Source organism: Opisthocomus hoazin, chromosome 20, assembly GCF_030867145.1.
Source record: "Opisthocomus hoazin isolate bOpiHoa1 chromosome 20, bOpiHoa1.hap1, whole genome shotgun sequence".
Lineage (NCBI taxonomy): Eukaryota > Metazoa > Chordata > Aves > Opisthocomiformes > Opisthocomidae > Opisthocomus > Opisthocomus hoazin.
In genome coordinates, this window is record NC_134433.1 from 7,918,145 (window position 1) to 7,933,344 (window position 15,200).

The window sequence follows — 15,200 nt, forward strand, 5'->3', positions numbered from 1 at the left end:
GAAGTAGCATATCACCCAGAGTACTCTGCTATGATGCAAAAATTTGTGTACTGAGGGAAGATAAGCACTTAGGAGATGATCCAATGTACCACACCAAAGAAACAAACCAGCCAAGTGCCTTCGTTTCTCTCCCAAGCACTACATTAAATCCATCATATATATAGTGTTTCACTTGAAAGCTAATAGGCATCCTCAAGTGGGTATCTGATCGCCATTGAGTTGGAACAAGGTCTGTGGAAAACAGCTCGCAGGGTATCTTTTTGGAGGAAGGGAAGAAGTCGCTTGTTGTCAGTGCTTTGCAGAGCACTGACCCCGATGTCGGTGTGGGTAGGTGAGGGGCATTGCTGCTATGGAACTGTGCATTTTCCAATTATCCCCCCTTTGACTGTAACCCTTGTATGAGCAATTTAAACCCTTTTAAAGTAGGTACAGAGGGGGGGGGGGAAATTGTGGTGGTGTTGCACTTTCTCAGACCGTTTTGCACGTTTTCCAGGGCACCCACGGAGCAGGAGGACTCTCTCCCAGTGCTTTGCCTCCAGCCATACAGGGTGCGTGAAGCTGAGGGGTCCCCAGGGTGGAAAATGGAGGCAGAAAAATGTTGCTCTTCTCCCACTGTTGTGCAGACCCACAGCATCTGGCTGACTCTTTGGTCAGGGCCATAAACCAGATTTTCCTTCCCAGCTTTCTGTGACCACCTTGGCCGCTTGCAAGGTCCCATAAGCTGGAAGCTCATCATCTGGTCGGCATCCTCCCAAAGGAGTTCTGCGTGGAACACCAGCTCGCTGCACTTAGAGCATTTTGTAGCACTCCGGCGGCAGCAATTCAATCCTTATTTGGGTTTCGGCCAATGTTTGTTGTCTTCACTGGAAATGGTATTGATTCTTTGAGCTCAGGAGCCAATTACGGCCGATATGATACTCACCACCTCGCGTCCCAGGATGACATGTGCCGTGGAGGCTGCTTTGCTTCAGCTGTAGGTGCCAAGTGGACCAGTGAGGCTCTGGGTAGACCTCTGGCCTTTTAAATTACCCATGGTGTGAATAAGCAGTTTAACTCATGCCCTAAACCTTATTTGACACGTGTGTGTTGGGTTTGGTTTGAGCAGGGATTGACATTTGTATAGTATCTGCCTTGGAGCAGCTGTGTCCCACACAGCATCTGTCTGTCTGCTTGGTGGCACTGCAGATTTCATGCAGTGGGGAGAATTTTGGATAAGAGAATAGTGCTGTGCCAACGGAGAGCGGTACCGTGGCCTATTGGAGCCCACCAGCAATTGGTACCTAGCGTTGCACTGCCAGGCAAAATCATACGCGAGGTGAGTGCTGGGCTTGGGCTGTCAGGATGAGCACATCTTACATGGGTTGGTGGGGTTCCATGCCAGCTACTGTGGATGAAATGACAGCTGGAGTCTGTGAGCCACCTCTGCTTGCCAGTGATGGTTGTGATGATGGGCAGCAGACGATGGTTATGGAGCCTGTGGGCAGCTGAACCGCTCCAAGGTGCCTGCTCCTGGCAGCGGGTCTGCAGTGTTACGCAGCAAAACCACACAAATCAAAAGGCTTCACCCGAGTGCGAATTCAAAACAAAGACCCTGATTATAATAAGCAAAGCCCAAGTCTCTGACCTCTTAGAGGTCCTTCTCAGCCAGAGGTGAGATCTCCCCTGTGATCAGAAGCGGGAGTGACCTGCGCTCTGGTAAACCAGGTGCAAGAGGGTTTTGAGAGCCGAACAGAGAGATTTCTGCGCCAGTCTCGCAGTGTGAGGACGGGGGATGAGGCAGTGCTGAAGCTGTGGGGGGGGCAGGAGTCCTGCTGCTCTGCGGGGAAAGGGCTGGAGGCAATGGGTCTGGCGAGGTGGTGCTTAAACATGGGCGATGCCTCATTTTGCTCTTTTTTATTACCTTGTTCTACCTCACTGAGTCTGCGTTAATGTTACGTCTGTGTTTTCAGCTCTCCTTGGGTTTGCTGCATGTAACAGCTTCCTGGGCAAAGCACCTTCCCACGTGGCTTGTTTGATGCTATTTAGCTGAATTTGTTGAGCCTCTAGCCTGGGTTTGTTTCATTAAAATTTGGGCTGTACTTTTCCATCTGGCTGCCTAGTGGAAACAGTGTCCAGAATTGGTATTTCAATCACTTTCTATGTATTTTTTGCAAAGTTAATTGAATTGTGAGAGGCAGGTTACTTAAGCAAATGCAGTGGCCTCTGTCACACTTCATAAGGCCTGTTAAACACATAAAACCAAACACGATCAACACTTTCCAGTAATTACAAATGCAACGGGCAAATCAGCCTTCCCCTTGAGCAAGAGGTTGATGGGGTCTTGGGGCAGCTCCTCCAGCACCGCCGCTGCCAGAGTGAAATGTGATAATGCCTCTGTCCACCGTGAAATACTGCGTCTTTCATCACATCCCTGACCCAAAATAGTATGTAAACTGGTATTTAATGAACTGCAGCCAGGCCCACGTCACCCGTGCAGAGCAGGAATAGCATCTACTCTGTTTGTAGAGAGGGAAGTGAGTTATGATCGTGCTGCTGGCAGCAAGTCGTTAGCGGCCTTGGGCACATCTAGGACGTGCCCGCTGCAGGGGGACAGGTCGGTGCGCACAGGCCCCCGGAGCACGCGGAGCTGCCCCTGCGTCCTGCGCGGCTACCGGGGCAGCTGCGCTGCCAGGGGCTTGTGGGGTGAGTTTGCAGAGAGGAAAGGTGTCGCTTCACCTTCTGTGATTTAGTTGCCTGGCGGCTTTAATGGCTTCGGGATGCGGGAAATGGAAGTGTAAATACCGATGACGTGCAGGTGGCCTCGCCTGCCCGCCCCGTGCTGCCAGGGAGTAAATACATGTCCAAAGAAGGAGCACATCTGGGTTTTTTTCCCTTCTTACTTATTTCACAGGCAAAGGGCAGAGGTAGGAATAAAGGAGAAGACGACGTCAGCTGCTTGTTAGATCAGCAGCAGTTGTTTTGAGCCCTAGCTTCTCCACGCCAGTTGATGTAGTAAGCTTTGTTTTGGGGGTGCTTTTCCGATGCAAAGGGCCGTCTGATCAGAAAATGGTATTTTGCTGCAATAATTTTCTGCAAGCAACTTGCATTGGTCTCTCTGAGGTAACATGCTGTTGATTAATGCACAAACTTACCCACTCTCCCTGGTGTCTAGTTTCCATTCCATGTAAGCTCTGATTATTCAGTAAAAAAGAAACATTGGCCTATGAAGGTAAACATCAAAATGCAGAAGCAGAACTCTCAGTGTCCCCACTGTTTGCAGTGTGTTTGCTCAGGGTTATTTTCATGCCACACACAATTGAGGTTATTGAGGAGAGCGAAATGAACAGTATTTGTTATTCAGTTCATTTTGGGTTTTCAGCACTGTCGCTGTCTCACAACAGTGGTGCCTGGGGATTCAGGGAATGTGAGGTTATGAATTTATTACGTGGTGTCTGGAGCTGTGAGGAAACAGCTCCCAAAGGTCTCGATGAAGGAGAAGGGAAGGATACTGTACAGAGGGACCAGGAGTGAGCGGACGGAGTCGGAAACAGGGGTATGGAGACATGAAGTGACCGACCTGCAGTGCAAGAGCAGCAGTACTGGGATTTGTGCTCTCGGACTGCTGGGCTGCATCTAACCTCTAAGCAAAGTGTGTAGCTTTCCACTGGAACCTCCACTGTGCCTTTGCTGGCTGGATCTGCATCTGAAGTCGGGTTCTTTACGCCAAGCAGATTGAACTGGGATTATGTATTTGTAAGTCTGGATCTGGATCTGAACTGTTTGTTTCTATAATTTGCCAAGCTAAAATCCAAAGTCCAGAGAATCTTATGCCTTCATTCCAGAGTCCGTATCTGGTTTTACGGGCTGTTACTACATTAAAGTTTCTTTAAAACAGTTAATAATTTCTGTTAAAATGGTTTAGCTGCAGATTTTTAACTACGTAATGACAATAGACTAGAAGCAAATGGAATGGAACTGGAGTTATTGTTAAAAAGATTTCCATTATCTTAGTATGTGATGACCTTGTAATCTCTCGTGTATATGTTACACCGTCCATCCCTTACAGAGCTGTGCGGTTCTTGTCTTCTGCTGCAGAGATGGAGGCAGCAGCCTGCAGATACATAAGGTACCTGCTCTGCACCTCCCCAGTCCTGGGCTAGTGCCCAGGCTGCTCCATCAACCTCCATCTCAAGTCCAGAACAAAATTTGGGTTTAGAGCAGGAAAAACGAAACAAAAGAGACCAGAAAAGCTCAAGTAAAGTATTTGGAGGAATTGTGTGATAGAGGAGATTCGAGTTAAGTCAAAGACCTCAGGCCGTTTCCACGTGAGGAAGTCAACAGAACTGGTTGCCGGCATCCAAACGAGTGGCTGAGGCTCATGTAATTCCCTGTATTGTCCTTGAAAATCTGTATGAATCCTGCAGTGGAAGCTGATGCCATCGGTATATCTAAAAAGTGGCACAGTACCCACCCGTGAAGCAGCATGGGAAGCCCAGGAGTGTAAGTCCAGGCTGGCTGGATAAGTGGGCTCATCTCATTCCTCTCACTGAAGTCTGTGCTAACCACATACAGACCAGATGGTGGACCTCTCTCTCTCTGCCTCTAAAACAAACCTCTGTCCTCCCCCTCTGTCTCTTTGCAGAGCTCCCTTCCTCGGAACACTTGAGTGTGGCCGATGCAACATGGCTTGCCCTCAACGTGGTGTCTGGCGGAGGTGGCTTCTCTGGCTCCCAGCCCATCGGAGTGACCAAAATTGCCAAGTCAGTGATAGCACCCCTAGCTGACCAAAACATCTCAGTGTTCATGCTCTCCACCTATCAGACGGACTTCATCCTGGTAAGAGGACATGAGAGGACCAGGCAGAGTCAGCTGCCACCAGATGAAAGATCAGCTGGGTGGTTTTAATGATATTTCTGGGAACAAGTTGTTTGAGGAGCAGCAGAAGTACCAAAGCCTGCTTTCCCCAGAGCTCTGTACTGACATCGCAGGGGCTTTTCCCATGGGATAAGGCACTTGTTGCGATGGGTTATCTGGTGTCTAATAAAAGTGCTGATTCCACACTGCAGTGTCGCTCTTAATGGAGGCACTGGCAGCATTTCGCGCCGTCACTCAGACGTTGGTTTTCTGAGAGTTAGAGGAACATAGTGTCTGCTGTCAGGCTGGCTGATGGTGGCCGAGAGACTCCAAAGTTGTTTTGGGGATAGACAGACAGACTGCCTTTCTGTCTCACACACATGTGTGCATCCACACAGGGCAGGACCACATAAGCTTTATTTCTTTAGGAAACAAGGCTGAAGAACAGGCAGTGCGGAGTTCTTGAAGGGATGCTGGAAAAGAGGTGAAACATCTCCCTCTTAGTAACTGCAGGCTGCTTCAAGCTTGCAGAAATCTCCACACTCTTTCCACAGTCTTAGAAGTACTGTGGTGCTTAATCCTACTGATACTTGCAGTGCTATCAGCAAATGTGCTTCTCTAGACACACATCCATGTGAGTTACCACCTGCTAGCGCAGACAGGAGTGATGTGTCCACTCTTCTGTGCCCCGAGAGTACGTAACCTCCTCTGCAGTGTATTCTCACTTCTGGTGCATACCATCACGAGCTAATCCTGTTGTCCACTTCAGGTACGTGAGCGAGACCTGCCCTTCGTGATGCACACACTGGCTGCTGAGTTCACCATCCTCAGAGTAGTGAATGGGGAGACAGTGGCTGCCGATGACCTTGGGATAACGAATGGATTTGTCAAACCAAAACTGGGTAAGGACCGGCATGGGCTCGGCTTGCCAGGCAGCTGGTCTCTGTGACACACGGGGGTGGGAAGTATGCCTGCTACCTGCCTTCAACATTCTGGTGAATGTTTATCCTGTTGTAAGGTAATAAACCATCTTAACACATACCTCAGTATATCGCAGTTTGGCTTAGCTTTCTGAGCAATGGTGATGAGCTTTGCTGAGTTTGAGCCTTTTAATACTAGTTTCATATCTCTAGAGGAGACGTGCCTTGTGTAGGAGAGAAGGTTAAAGTACGATTCATTTCAGTTGCAAAAAGAACATTGTCTGTAGCCCATACTTTCATTTTTCAACATTTCAAAGGAAAATGGCTTATAGAAAAGCCTGTTGAAGTACTGCCATGATTTATGCACAGCGAATACTGTTGCTCAGCTTTCACACTTCAGTACCAGCCAGAATCAAGGCCACTGTGAGCCCAGGGCTGTACAGCACCTGAGGATGTTTCCAGTCTAGAGGAACAAGCATCAAGCAAAGGGCACCATCAGGAAAAGGAACGACTTAAATACATATGTTTACCTTCAACCTGTTTGTCATTTTCTGCCCATAACCAAACAAAGCAGGGACCAGTTATTATGAAGTGCCACTCAGCCTCATCACTCGATAGCTATAAATCATCTTGTTTAAGAAAATGAGCCTTACACAAAAAGCATGACGAAGGGCACAGAGGAACACAAATTGATTATGCACAGGTTTGTTTGCTGTGTTGCTGTGTTAAATAGTTGCATGCCGAAATACTGGCTGTTCCTCGGCTATGGGCTGCAGACACTTTTGCCAAGCTGCTGCATGTCAGCTGGTTTTTAATTTTTGTACATATTATGGCAAAATAGACCCTCAGAAAGGAGGGAAAAGAGGTTGTACTGCCAGCAACCACAGCCAGAGAAATGCCTTCCATAGCCTTGTCTTTTAAATGGTGGAAGCCCGAGTTTATTTCCACTTTTCAGTTTGCGTTGTCCACTTATTTAGCTTGCCCTGTGTTTTTTGTGGATGTCCTGAAAGCCCCTAGGAGCAGAGCGCTGACTGGTGCCCCCATGCAGGGCAGGGTGCCCAGGATGAGCTCACCCTTTACCCCGGGGAGGACATGGCAAGAGCAGGGTGTCCCCAGGCTCTTTGATCCCCGTCTGAGAACCAGCAGGGCTTCAGCAGTGAGGAACTTTCTTACAAACACTGTCAGTTCTCCCTGCGGCTGCTGCCAGTGCGTGGATAACATGTCTGGTGGGACGTGAACCCGCTGCAGACATGGCTTCATAGTTGTGTGTGTCTCTGTGTGTCTTTTTCAGTTCAGAGGCCTGTCATTCATCCCCTTTCCAGTCCGAGTAATATGTTCTGCGTCACCAGCCTGGATCCAGATACCCTTCCCACTGTTGCTACACTCCTAATGGATGTCATGTTTTACTCCAATGGGTAGGTGCCAGGAGGGAGACAGGCTCCCAAGGGCGTTGTGGCCGGCATCTGGAGGCACAAATTCATGTTGCTCCTCCAGGATGCCCAGGGATCTGCTGTGGCCTCATGCTGCTGCGGTGCCCTGCGCTGAGGGAGGGAGGTTTCACAGGTTCAGGAGGGTTGTCCTGGCAGGTGGAAACCAAACAGTAGATGGTGGGTGCCCAAAGACATCTGTTGGCTTTGGAAAGCTGAGCCTTCTCAGATTTAAGCTATGAGTAGCAATATGATCAGTGTGCTGCATATCCAGATATGATGGGAGGCTGTACGGCCAGCTGTCCTGCTGCCCATTGGTGCCTGAGGCTCCTGGCCCCACACGAGGACCTTGGGGCAGAAGTGGGAGAGTTTTGTGGGCACTGGCATTTTTTCCCCTCCAAAATCAGAAAAATGGAAAGCAGTATAATGTGACAGGACTCAGTGTCACTTCTCTTAAGTCAGTCTATGAACATTTCGGGTCAAGGTGGCTATATCTGCTTTAAAAGCCTTCCTTTGCTCTTCTAGCTACAGTTAATGGTGTTCTCTTCTGTTTCTTCAGAGTAAAAGACTCGGTGGTGGGCAACGAAGACTCGGGACATATTCGCTTTTTCTCCTTTTCTCTCATTGAGGGTTACATCTCCTTGGTCATGGATGTCCAGACACAGCAGAGGTGAGCTTTGGTCTTGGGGTCCTGAACCCCGAAAAAGCACCTGGGACGTTCTCAAAGGAGCAAGAAGCAGCTTAAGCTCCTCCATGTTAATTCTTGGGAACCTCCTGTTATGGGTGCCAGGTACCTGGACACCCTGTCACTTCTCTGAGTGAAGTCTGGCATGTTAATTCCAGCTCCTGAATTTTGGGCTTGTCTGTCCAAGCCGACAACTAAATCACAAGCCAATGTAATGCAGGGTTACCTCACATTTGAAAGAGGGACACTGGACCAAGTGACTTTGACATTTTTATTCCATTGTTCATTAGATGTGCTTTTAAGAGCAAAAACAAAAAAAAAGTCTGGTATACATGGTTGAAGTTTTACTGCTAAAGACCAGAAGTAGGGTGGGGACGTCAGTGGTGCTGTGCTCCCACTTTGCTTTTACACATGACTGGGCTTGGTGCGCAGTCTGGTTGTGATGATAACGCACTGAGTCATCCCTGTGCAGCCGGAGCCCGTGACTCGTTTGTCTGGCAAGGAGAACGTCAGCTAGGGAGCAGATAGCAGCCTGTTCGTGTGCGTGCGTGCATGCTGCTGCCGCTTCACATCCCAGAAGTCGCTGAGGCCTGGAGGCTAGGCAGGATGCTGCACTGAGATGCAACGCATAGATTTGCTTTTGACACACAGTGCAGTGTTTGCCTGCCCCAGGGACTTGTTTTGCAAACTATTAATTGCCCTCTGGAAATTTTCTTCGACCTGAATTGGAGTAAACCTCTGTCTACCTTCAAGAGAGGATAGAGGGTTGGGGCGGCAGCCTGGTGCTTGGGGAACTCGGGCGGCCAGTTCCTTCTTTGTCACAGACTGCCTGCTTGACCTTCAGCAAGTCTCCTAGCTGCTGGTCTGCTTTCCCCTGCTAAGAAATGGGGATCTCTGCATGGTTCCCAGGGACGGTATGGGAAAAGCACTGATGCTGCTCAGACGCAAAAACAGTGGTCACCATTGACATGCCTTGAGAGAGTAGTTATGGAAGCATACTCTGTCCCTAGGTGTTTCTAAACACAGCTCAAATCAAGCCTTCAGATTAACGGTCTTGGGGTTTGTACAGCTGGGGCATGGCCTGTTTCTTAGAAATCTTTTTCTGTGCCTCTCTGGGTGCCTGTGCGCACTTCCAGCATCAGATGCTGATTTACCGTAGGACATCTGGACGGGCAGGCAGGTGCATCTGTCTTGCTTGCCTTGACTTCTCTGAGTTTCACCAGGCTGCTGCCGCCGCTATTGTTGGCTTCAAGCAGCACAGGGATACGGGAACAGCAGCATCGCTGCAGGCAGAATCTGACACACTGCCGTGTTTTAATTGCCACGTTTGGTGTTCCTTTTCTTTTACAGATTTCCTAATAATTTGTTGTTTACAAGTGCATCTGGCGAGCTCTGGAAGATGGTGCGGATTGGTGGGCAGCCTCTTGGCTTCGGTAGGTGAACATTTGGGGGATCAGTTGGTGCACAGGTACTCGGTTGCCTCAGGGCCTTCACAGATGATGGAAAAATCCAACTGAGGCTGAGGCTGTTTAAGAGCCAGCAGCTTAGCATGACTTTGCAAGCTGAGATTTTCAGACGGGAGGAGTCTGACTCCTACCTAATAAGTCAGACTTCTAAATATACTTTGGAAAGTGCTCCATGCTTGACAGCTCCATCCAAATTGCATTTATCTGCTGGACTTTGGAGGTAGCTGCAGCTGGGTCTCTGTTAAAGAGAAAAAGTAGACAAAGAGATGGCATGGGAATGCGTTGTAGATTGCTGGAATCGGTGGTCGGAAAGCACTGTCATACTCCAGTGCAGTCCTTGGGCAACTCTGTGGCTTTAGTGAATTCAGTATAGATTTATAGCCCTCCAAGTGGGAGTCCTGTTCATAGACCTGTTTCACATCCAGTGCGGCAAACATTTGCTCTACTCATAAGAACACTGGACCTCGTAACACGGAGTAAATGCTTCACATCTGCAAAAGTAGTATTGTTATTTTTATGCCCCCTGTAATTTGATGGAGTCCAGTCTGAATACCGCAACAAAGGCCTGATTTTCAGAAAACACTGGAGCTCCTTCCCATGGTCTCCGAAACAAGATACAGGCTTCAAGAACATTTCTGAGAAATGTTTGACCAGTTTTTGTATTGAGTTGCTACTTCTGCACCAGACAAACAAAAGCAGCAAGAAGGAAATTGTCATGCACCTTTTCTTTGTGCATCTTAGAGGCAAAATATGTAGAAATGGCATGGTAGATGTTATTGATGGGACAGCAGGACACCTGCCTGTCCCCTAAACATGCAATGTTTAAATATGTTAGCTTAGAATCAAGTTGAAATGTTCAGTTTGGATGAGGGAAACTCAGATTTTGTCTGGATACGAAGTACCCCTGATCTGCAATGAACAGGACAGGTGAACCATTTAAATTGACGTGAAAACCTGTCTCAGGCTGTGGTGGTGGGCTGTGGTCTAGGAACCAACCATGTGTCCAGACCAACCAGCGGGTCAGCATCTACTCTCTCAGAAATGCAGAGCAAAGTGTTTAATTGCAACAACTAAGAGAAAAATGGAGGTTAGGGGTATATGAGACTGTCTTTGGTGCTTCCTTCCTGAACGTCATTAATTGCTTTTCTTTGGATCTCTGAAAATCCTTCTGGTTTTAATGTTTTGTTCCTTTGGGGGATTTATGTGTCTCTGTACTGAAAAGAAGGCAACAAAATCAATTGTGCAATGTATCGTTGTGGCCCAGAGAGCCTGATTCTGTGAGAAAGAACGCGTTTTACTAGAGAGATCCCTTCTGATGGGAGTTTGTGAAGACAGACCCCTTCCTGTACGTGCACAGAGCTGGTGAGACCCCAGAGTTCTGTGCGACAGACAGGTGCTGCTCAGACAATGACAGAGTTTTTATCTCCCCCACAGATGAATGTGGAATTGTCGCTCAGATTTCTGAGCCTTTGGCCGCAGCTGACATCCCAGCCTACTACATCAGTACTTTTAAGTTTGATCACGCGTTGGTGAGTATCAAGACAGCTTTGAAATAGGGGGGATCTTTTCCCTGGGAGAAAACTCATGATGAGATCATCATTTCCCATCTGGAGAACTTGTTGGAGTGCCTTTGCTCTGATGTAGCCCAGCAGATACCTCTCTCCAGCCTTACCCCAAGGCAAAGCAGTGTCAGGGAGTGTCGATCTTGCAAAGGGCTGACCTCAGTCCTTAAAGACCTGTGGCAACGGAGACGTCACAATCTCCCCTAGCAGTCTCTTCCACTGCGTCAGTCTTTTATTAGAAACAGCACAAACTGTGGCAGGCTGGTCTAGTCGAAGATGTCCCTGCTCACTGCAGTGGGGTTGGGCTAGATGACTTATAAAGGTCCCTTCCAACCCAAACCATTCTATGATTCTATGAAACCCTCTCTGTTTTCCTGCAAGCATAGTTGGAGGCTCCAGACTCTTAGGAGGGTGCCCTTGTGCGTGGGAACTATTTTGGAGGGTCTCCTAATAGCAGACCCCTGCCTTCGTCTCTTGGTACCTGCCTGGCCCTAACCTTTGCATTTAGAGACCCATCTGTGAGTCCTGATTAGTTCTGCTGTCTCTGCATTGTCCTTCTCATGGTGCAGGCCTTTAATAAAATAGCAATAATTGTCAGCACAGCAAGGGAAGGTGATTTTGAAGCAGAGAAAGGTGCTGCCATGTTTGGTTTTGTGAGTGCCTGTAGCAGTTGCAGCACAATCATCAGCAGGGGGGTCTTCCCATTTGTGCAGACTTCTCTCTTCTCTCTTTGCTTCGCTTTGCTTCGCTTCTCTTTTATACTGGTGGATATTTTACCTTCCAGACATTAAGCCTACATCTGCTCTCCCTTGGCACCCTCAAAAATGAGGAATTTTCCTGAAAAGGGGAACATTGCCATGCCTGTAGCCACAAACAGGATGGCATTTGACTTGGAGCCCATTCCCCAAGTCCTGAGGGATGGAGTCAGTAACCCATGCGCTAACAAAGCTAACAAAACTCTGCTGCTTTGTGCTTTTTGGTTTTTTTTTTTCTTCAGTGTGCCCTTTATTGCATTGTGCTGCGCCTTTCATCACTGTAAATTCACTCTCCAGGCCCTGCTTTTCACCTGTAAAAGTGCCAGTGAGTTCAAGGTGGGATTTTTTCGGCTAATTACTTTGGTTTTTCACAGTTGGTGTGAACCACTTGCAGCCTATAGGTCCTGTGTATAAAGAGTAAAAGTAAATATTATTCCAGATAGCAAAGGTCAAAGCATTATATATGTTTGTCTTATTTTCTTGAATATTAACTGTACTGATAAGATAAGCTAATAAAACACCATTTTGAAATCAATACTGTTAGCTTTGCCTCACATTCCTGCCTGTTGTTGTGGCCCCAGGTGCATGCTTTCTGTGCAGAGCACAAGGTGCAGAGTGCTTCTAGTTGTCAAGCACTATCTGGAGAATGAAGCCCTGTCAGTTAAAGTAGATGTTTCACTTAAAACTCGTGCCATCCAGTTGTGATGACTCTGCAGGCAGCTCCACCTTCTGTAAGCATCTCATCCGGCTGCATCTGAGCCCAGCAGATCCCTGCCTCCAAGCAGCAGGCAGGGTATTATTTAGACCATGCATGAAGATCTGCAGATCTTCCTTACTCAAACCAGTGTTTTAGCATTTTCCTTGCTGCTTGCGGTTTTCTTTTCTTGCGGTTTTAAAAGCCTTTTCATCTGGACAGTGCTATTCTAGCTGTCAAACGCTTCCATCGTGTGGAAGGTGCATTTCAAGCCCTCCTCTGCTTGCCTTTGCTCCTGGAGTGGTGGCTGGGCTGTGTGCTTGCTGGCTCTAGGCTGGTTTTGTTGGCCAAGACCCTGACCAAGATGCTGTCATGTTTTCCCTAACTTTGCTACCCAGATACCTTGACATTTCTCAAGGTTGAAGTTCATGTTGAATTCTTTCTCTGCATCCTCCCTTTCCTTATTTAAGGTTGTTCAGTACTTGCTGTCAACAGTTTAGAGTGCTTTGTAAAAGCTTGTTGTTCCCTTTCTCCTAATCTTTTTTCTCTTGTGCATCTTAAGGTGATTTTTGTTGCTTAATTTTTTAATAGACCTCGGTGTTAATACTCAGGTCTTCCTGCAATGCTGTAGCTGCCCTGGAAATCAGGACCTGTGCTGGAGAAGAAATCCCTTTGGGAGACAAAGCGGAGATGGGAACCTCCAGGTCTTTGATGTGTTCCCTGGGTGACAAAGGGTTGGGCTGGAGAGAGCTATGGTTTCCAGCTCCCTCTAGAGAGAGCAAGTGAGAAGAGTCCCTTTTCCAGGTGCTTTGCTCTCGCTGCTTCATGCTCAGAGGTATCTTGCTGTTCTTCACCAGCGTTTTGCATCTAATGAGGCTGAAGCTACACATCTGGGACATAGTTTGGAGCTTTGCTTTTCCCTTCATGGTAGATGCTTTGATCTGCCCTCTGGCTGAACATGTGGCACCAGCTGCTGTGCAATAGGGATCTTGTCTACGGGGCAGAGATGGGTAGGACTTCTCCACTGGTGGCAAACTAGGATGTGTCCTAGAAATCAAAACTGTTTGCACATCTGTCCTGAAGAAAATCCAACCCCAGTATCTGTGTATGATTGGTACCATTTCCTTGACGTTAAGGGAGTCAAGCACTTTGCAGTGAATGAAGGATCAGCCCATTGTGTTTGATGGAAGAGGTGGGTCTGTGCAGGTCAAAGCCAGGGGCTGGGACTGGCTGGTTCTGCTGCCTCCTGCTTCTCTACTGCGCTAAAGGAGCGTACGGAGACACCCGATGATCATCTGCTGGGGCTGGCTAAGGAAATGGGTTTTGCAAAAAAGATTCCTATGTCTTTTTTCTGGAGAAGCAGAGTCATACAGCTTCTTCCACTGCAGCGTTCAGTGTACTGGGAAAAATGATGGAGGAACGGCAGTGGAGAGTCCTGTCTGGACGTCCTGTTTCCTATGGTGGAGGTTTGTTGGGTTTTCTTCCTAACCCAGAAGAGTTCTCTGTAGGGTTGCTTGAAGATTATTTTCTTCCTTTCCCAGGTGACTCTTGTTCGTACATCATCAGAGTTAGCCGCTCCTGTTGCATCTTCCCTTCGGAAAATTGGACTTTTTTCTTGTTTTTTGTCAGAGGGTTTTTTCCTCAGTTTTGTTAAAAGCCTTACAGAAAATCACAGTCTGGTTGTATTTCCACTGTCTGAGCTCTGGAGGGTGTCCAGAGAGTCCAGATATGGTGCTCCTGGCCAAGGACTCAGATACCTCACAGAGCAGACAGCCCCTTCTTCAACTTACTTAATGTGAATTATTTTGGCTTCTTGCAGCAGCTGACAGATAATTTATTTTTCCCTCGGTCCCCTTTCCACTTTCCAAGAGCTGTTAGCTGCCTGTCCCCTGAGTGTCTTCTCCGAGTTTAGGTAACGGCCAGGCGCCTCTTTTCTGTCTGATGTAACTTTACTGGTGATTTTCTTTTCTGCCGATGACAGTCGCTCTGAGATCTTCTGTATTTTCTGTTACAAGGGGTTTTTCTTGCAGTAAGCGTGAAAAGACACCCACTAATAATTTTGTATATGGACTTCTTTGGCTGAGTCTCATCACAAAACTGGATAAGAAAGCTGAGGTGTTGCACCACACCATCTGGGACCCCCCACGACAAGTAGACTGCCCAGACTGGCAGTTCACTGCTTTCTTTGATGGACATGTCCCCCTGTCACCCAACGTGGTCTCCCCGCCCTCAGTTATGGGTCCCAAACCTGTAGAATGTGCTGGAGAGCCTCGTGGGGCCCTTAGGCAGCCAGGTAAATCCATCAGCACAGGCACCTTGCATGAGTGAGCTCCTGGTGTACAAATGCTGTGAGGCATAAATCAACTCTCTGGAATATTTGTGGTGATAAATGAACTACAAGGACCCTTGGAGCTTTACCTGGGCATCCCCTTTCCTCCTCTCTGTGAAGCTGTATTGGGAATTGTGAGAAATAAGGTGCTTTTTGGACCGGCAGTGGCTCTCTTGAGCCAGCCCCAGCGCCGGAGCTGGGTGCTCAGGTTGTCTGTTGCCTGGCTGCAGTCCCAGGTGGGGAGCAGCAGTACGCGACCACCCGCAGGGTCAGCGCTGCTCACCCCAGCGAGGCGCTTTACCAGGGAAAGGAAGGGAAAGGAGGGGAGAGGAAGAGCAGAAGGAAAGGAAAACCCCAGAACAGTTGCCTCCCCAGCAGCACCCGCCGTAGAGACAGCAGACGAGCCAGCTCTCACACACGGTGCTTGCTCCTGGGGCTACCACAGGGTAACCCTTTTGAACCGGAGGGCGTCTCTTGTAGACAGAGTCCTTTCTCAGCAGAGTTCAGGCGCCCGGCAGTAAAATACCTG

General features: G+C 48.3%; 1 protein-coding gene across 1 annotated transcript in view; it reads left to right on the forward strand.

Moving 5' to 3' along the window:
- Positions 1-15,200, forward strand: part of CASTOR2 (cytosolic arginine sensor for mTORC1 subunit 2) — a 134,252-nt gene that overhangs the window by 107,762 nt on the left and 11,290 nt on the right. Inside the window, exons 3-8 of the mRNA XM_075440036.1 lie at positions 4,622-4,815; positions 5,603-5,735; positions 7,045-7,168; positions 7,740-7,850; positions 9,216-9,298; positions 10,766-10,860. Coding sequence (XP_075296151.1) covers positions 4,622-4,815; positions 5,603-5,735; positions 7,045-7,168; positions 7,740-7,850; positions 9,216-9,298; positions 10,766-10,860 — 740 coding nt within the window. The remainder of the gene's footprint in view (positions 1-4,621; positions 4,816-5,602; positions 5,736-7,044; positions 7,169-7,739; positions 7,851-9,215; positions 9,299-10,765; positions 10,861-15,200) is intronic.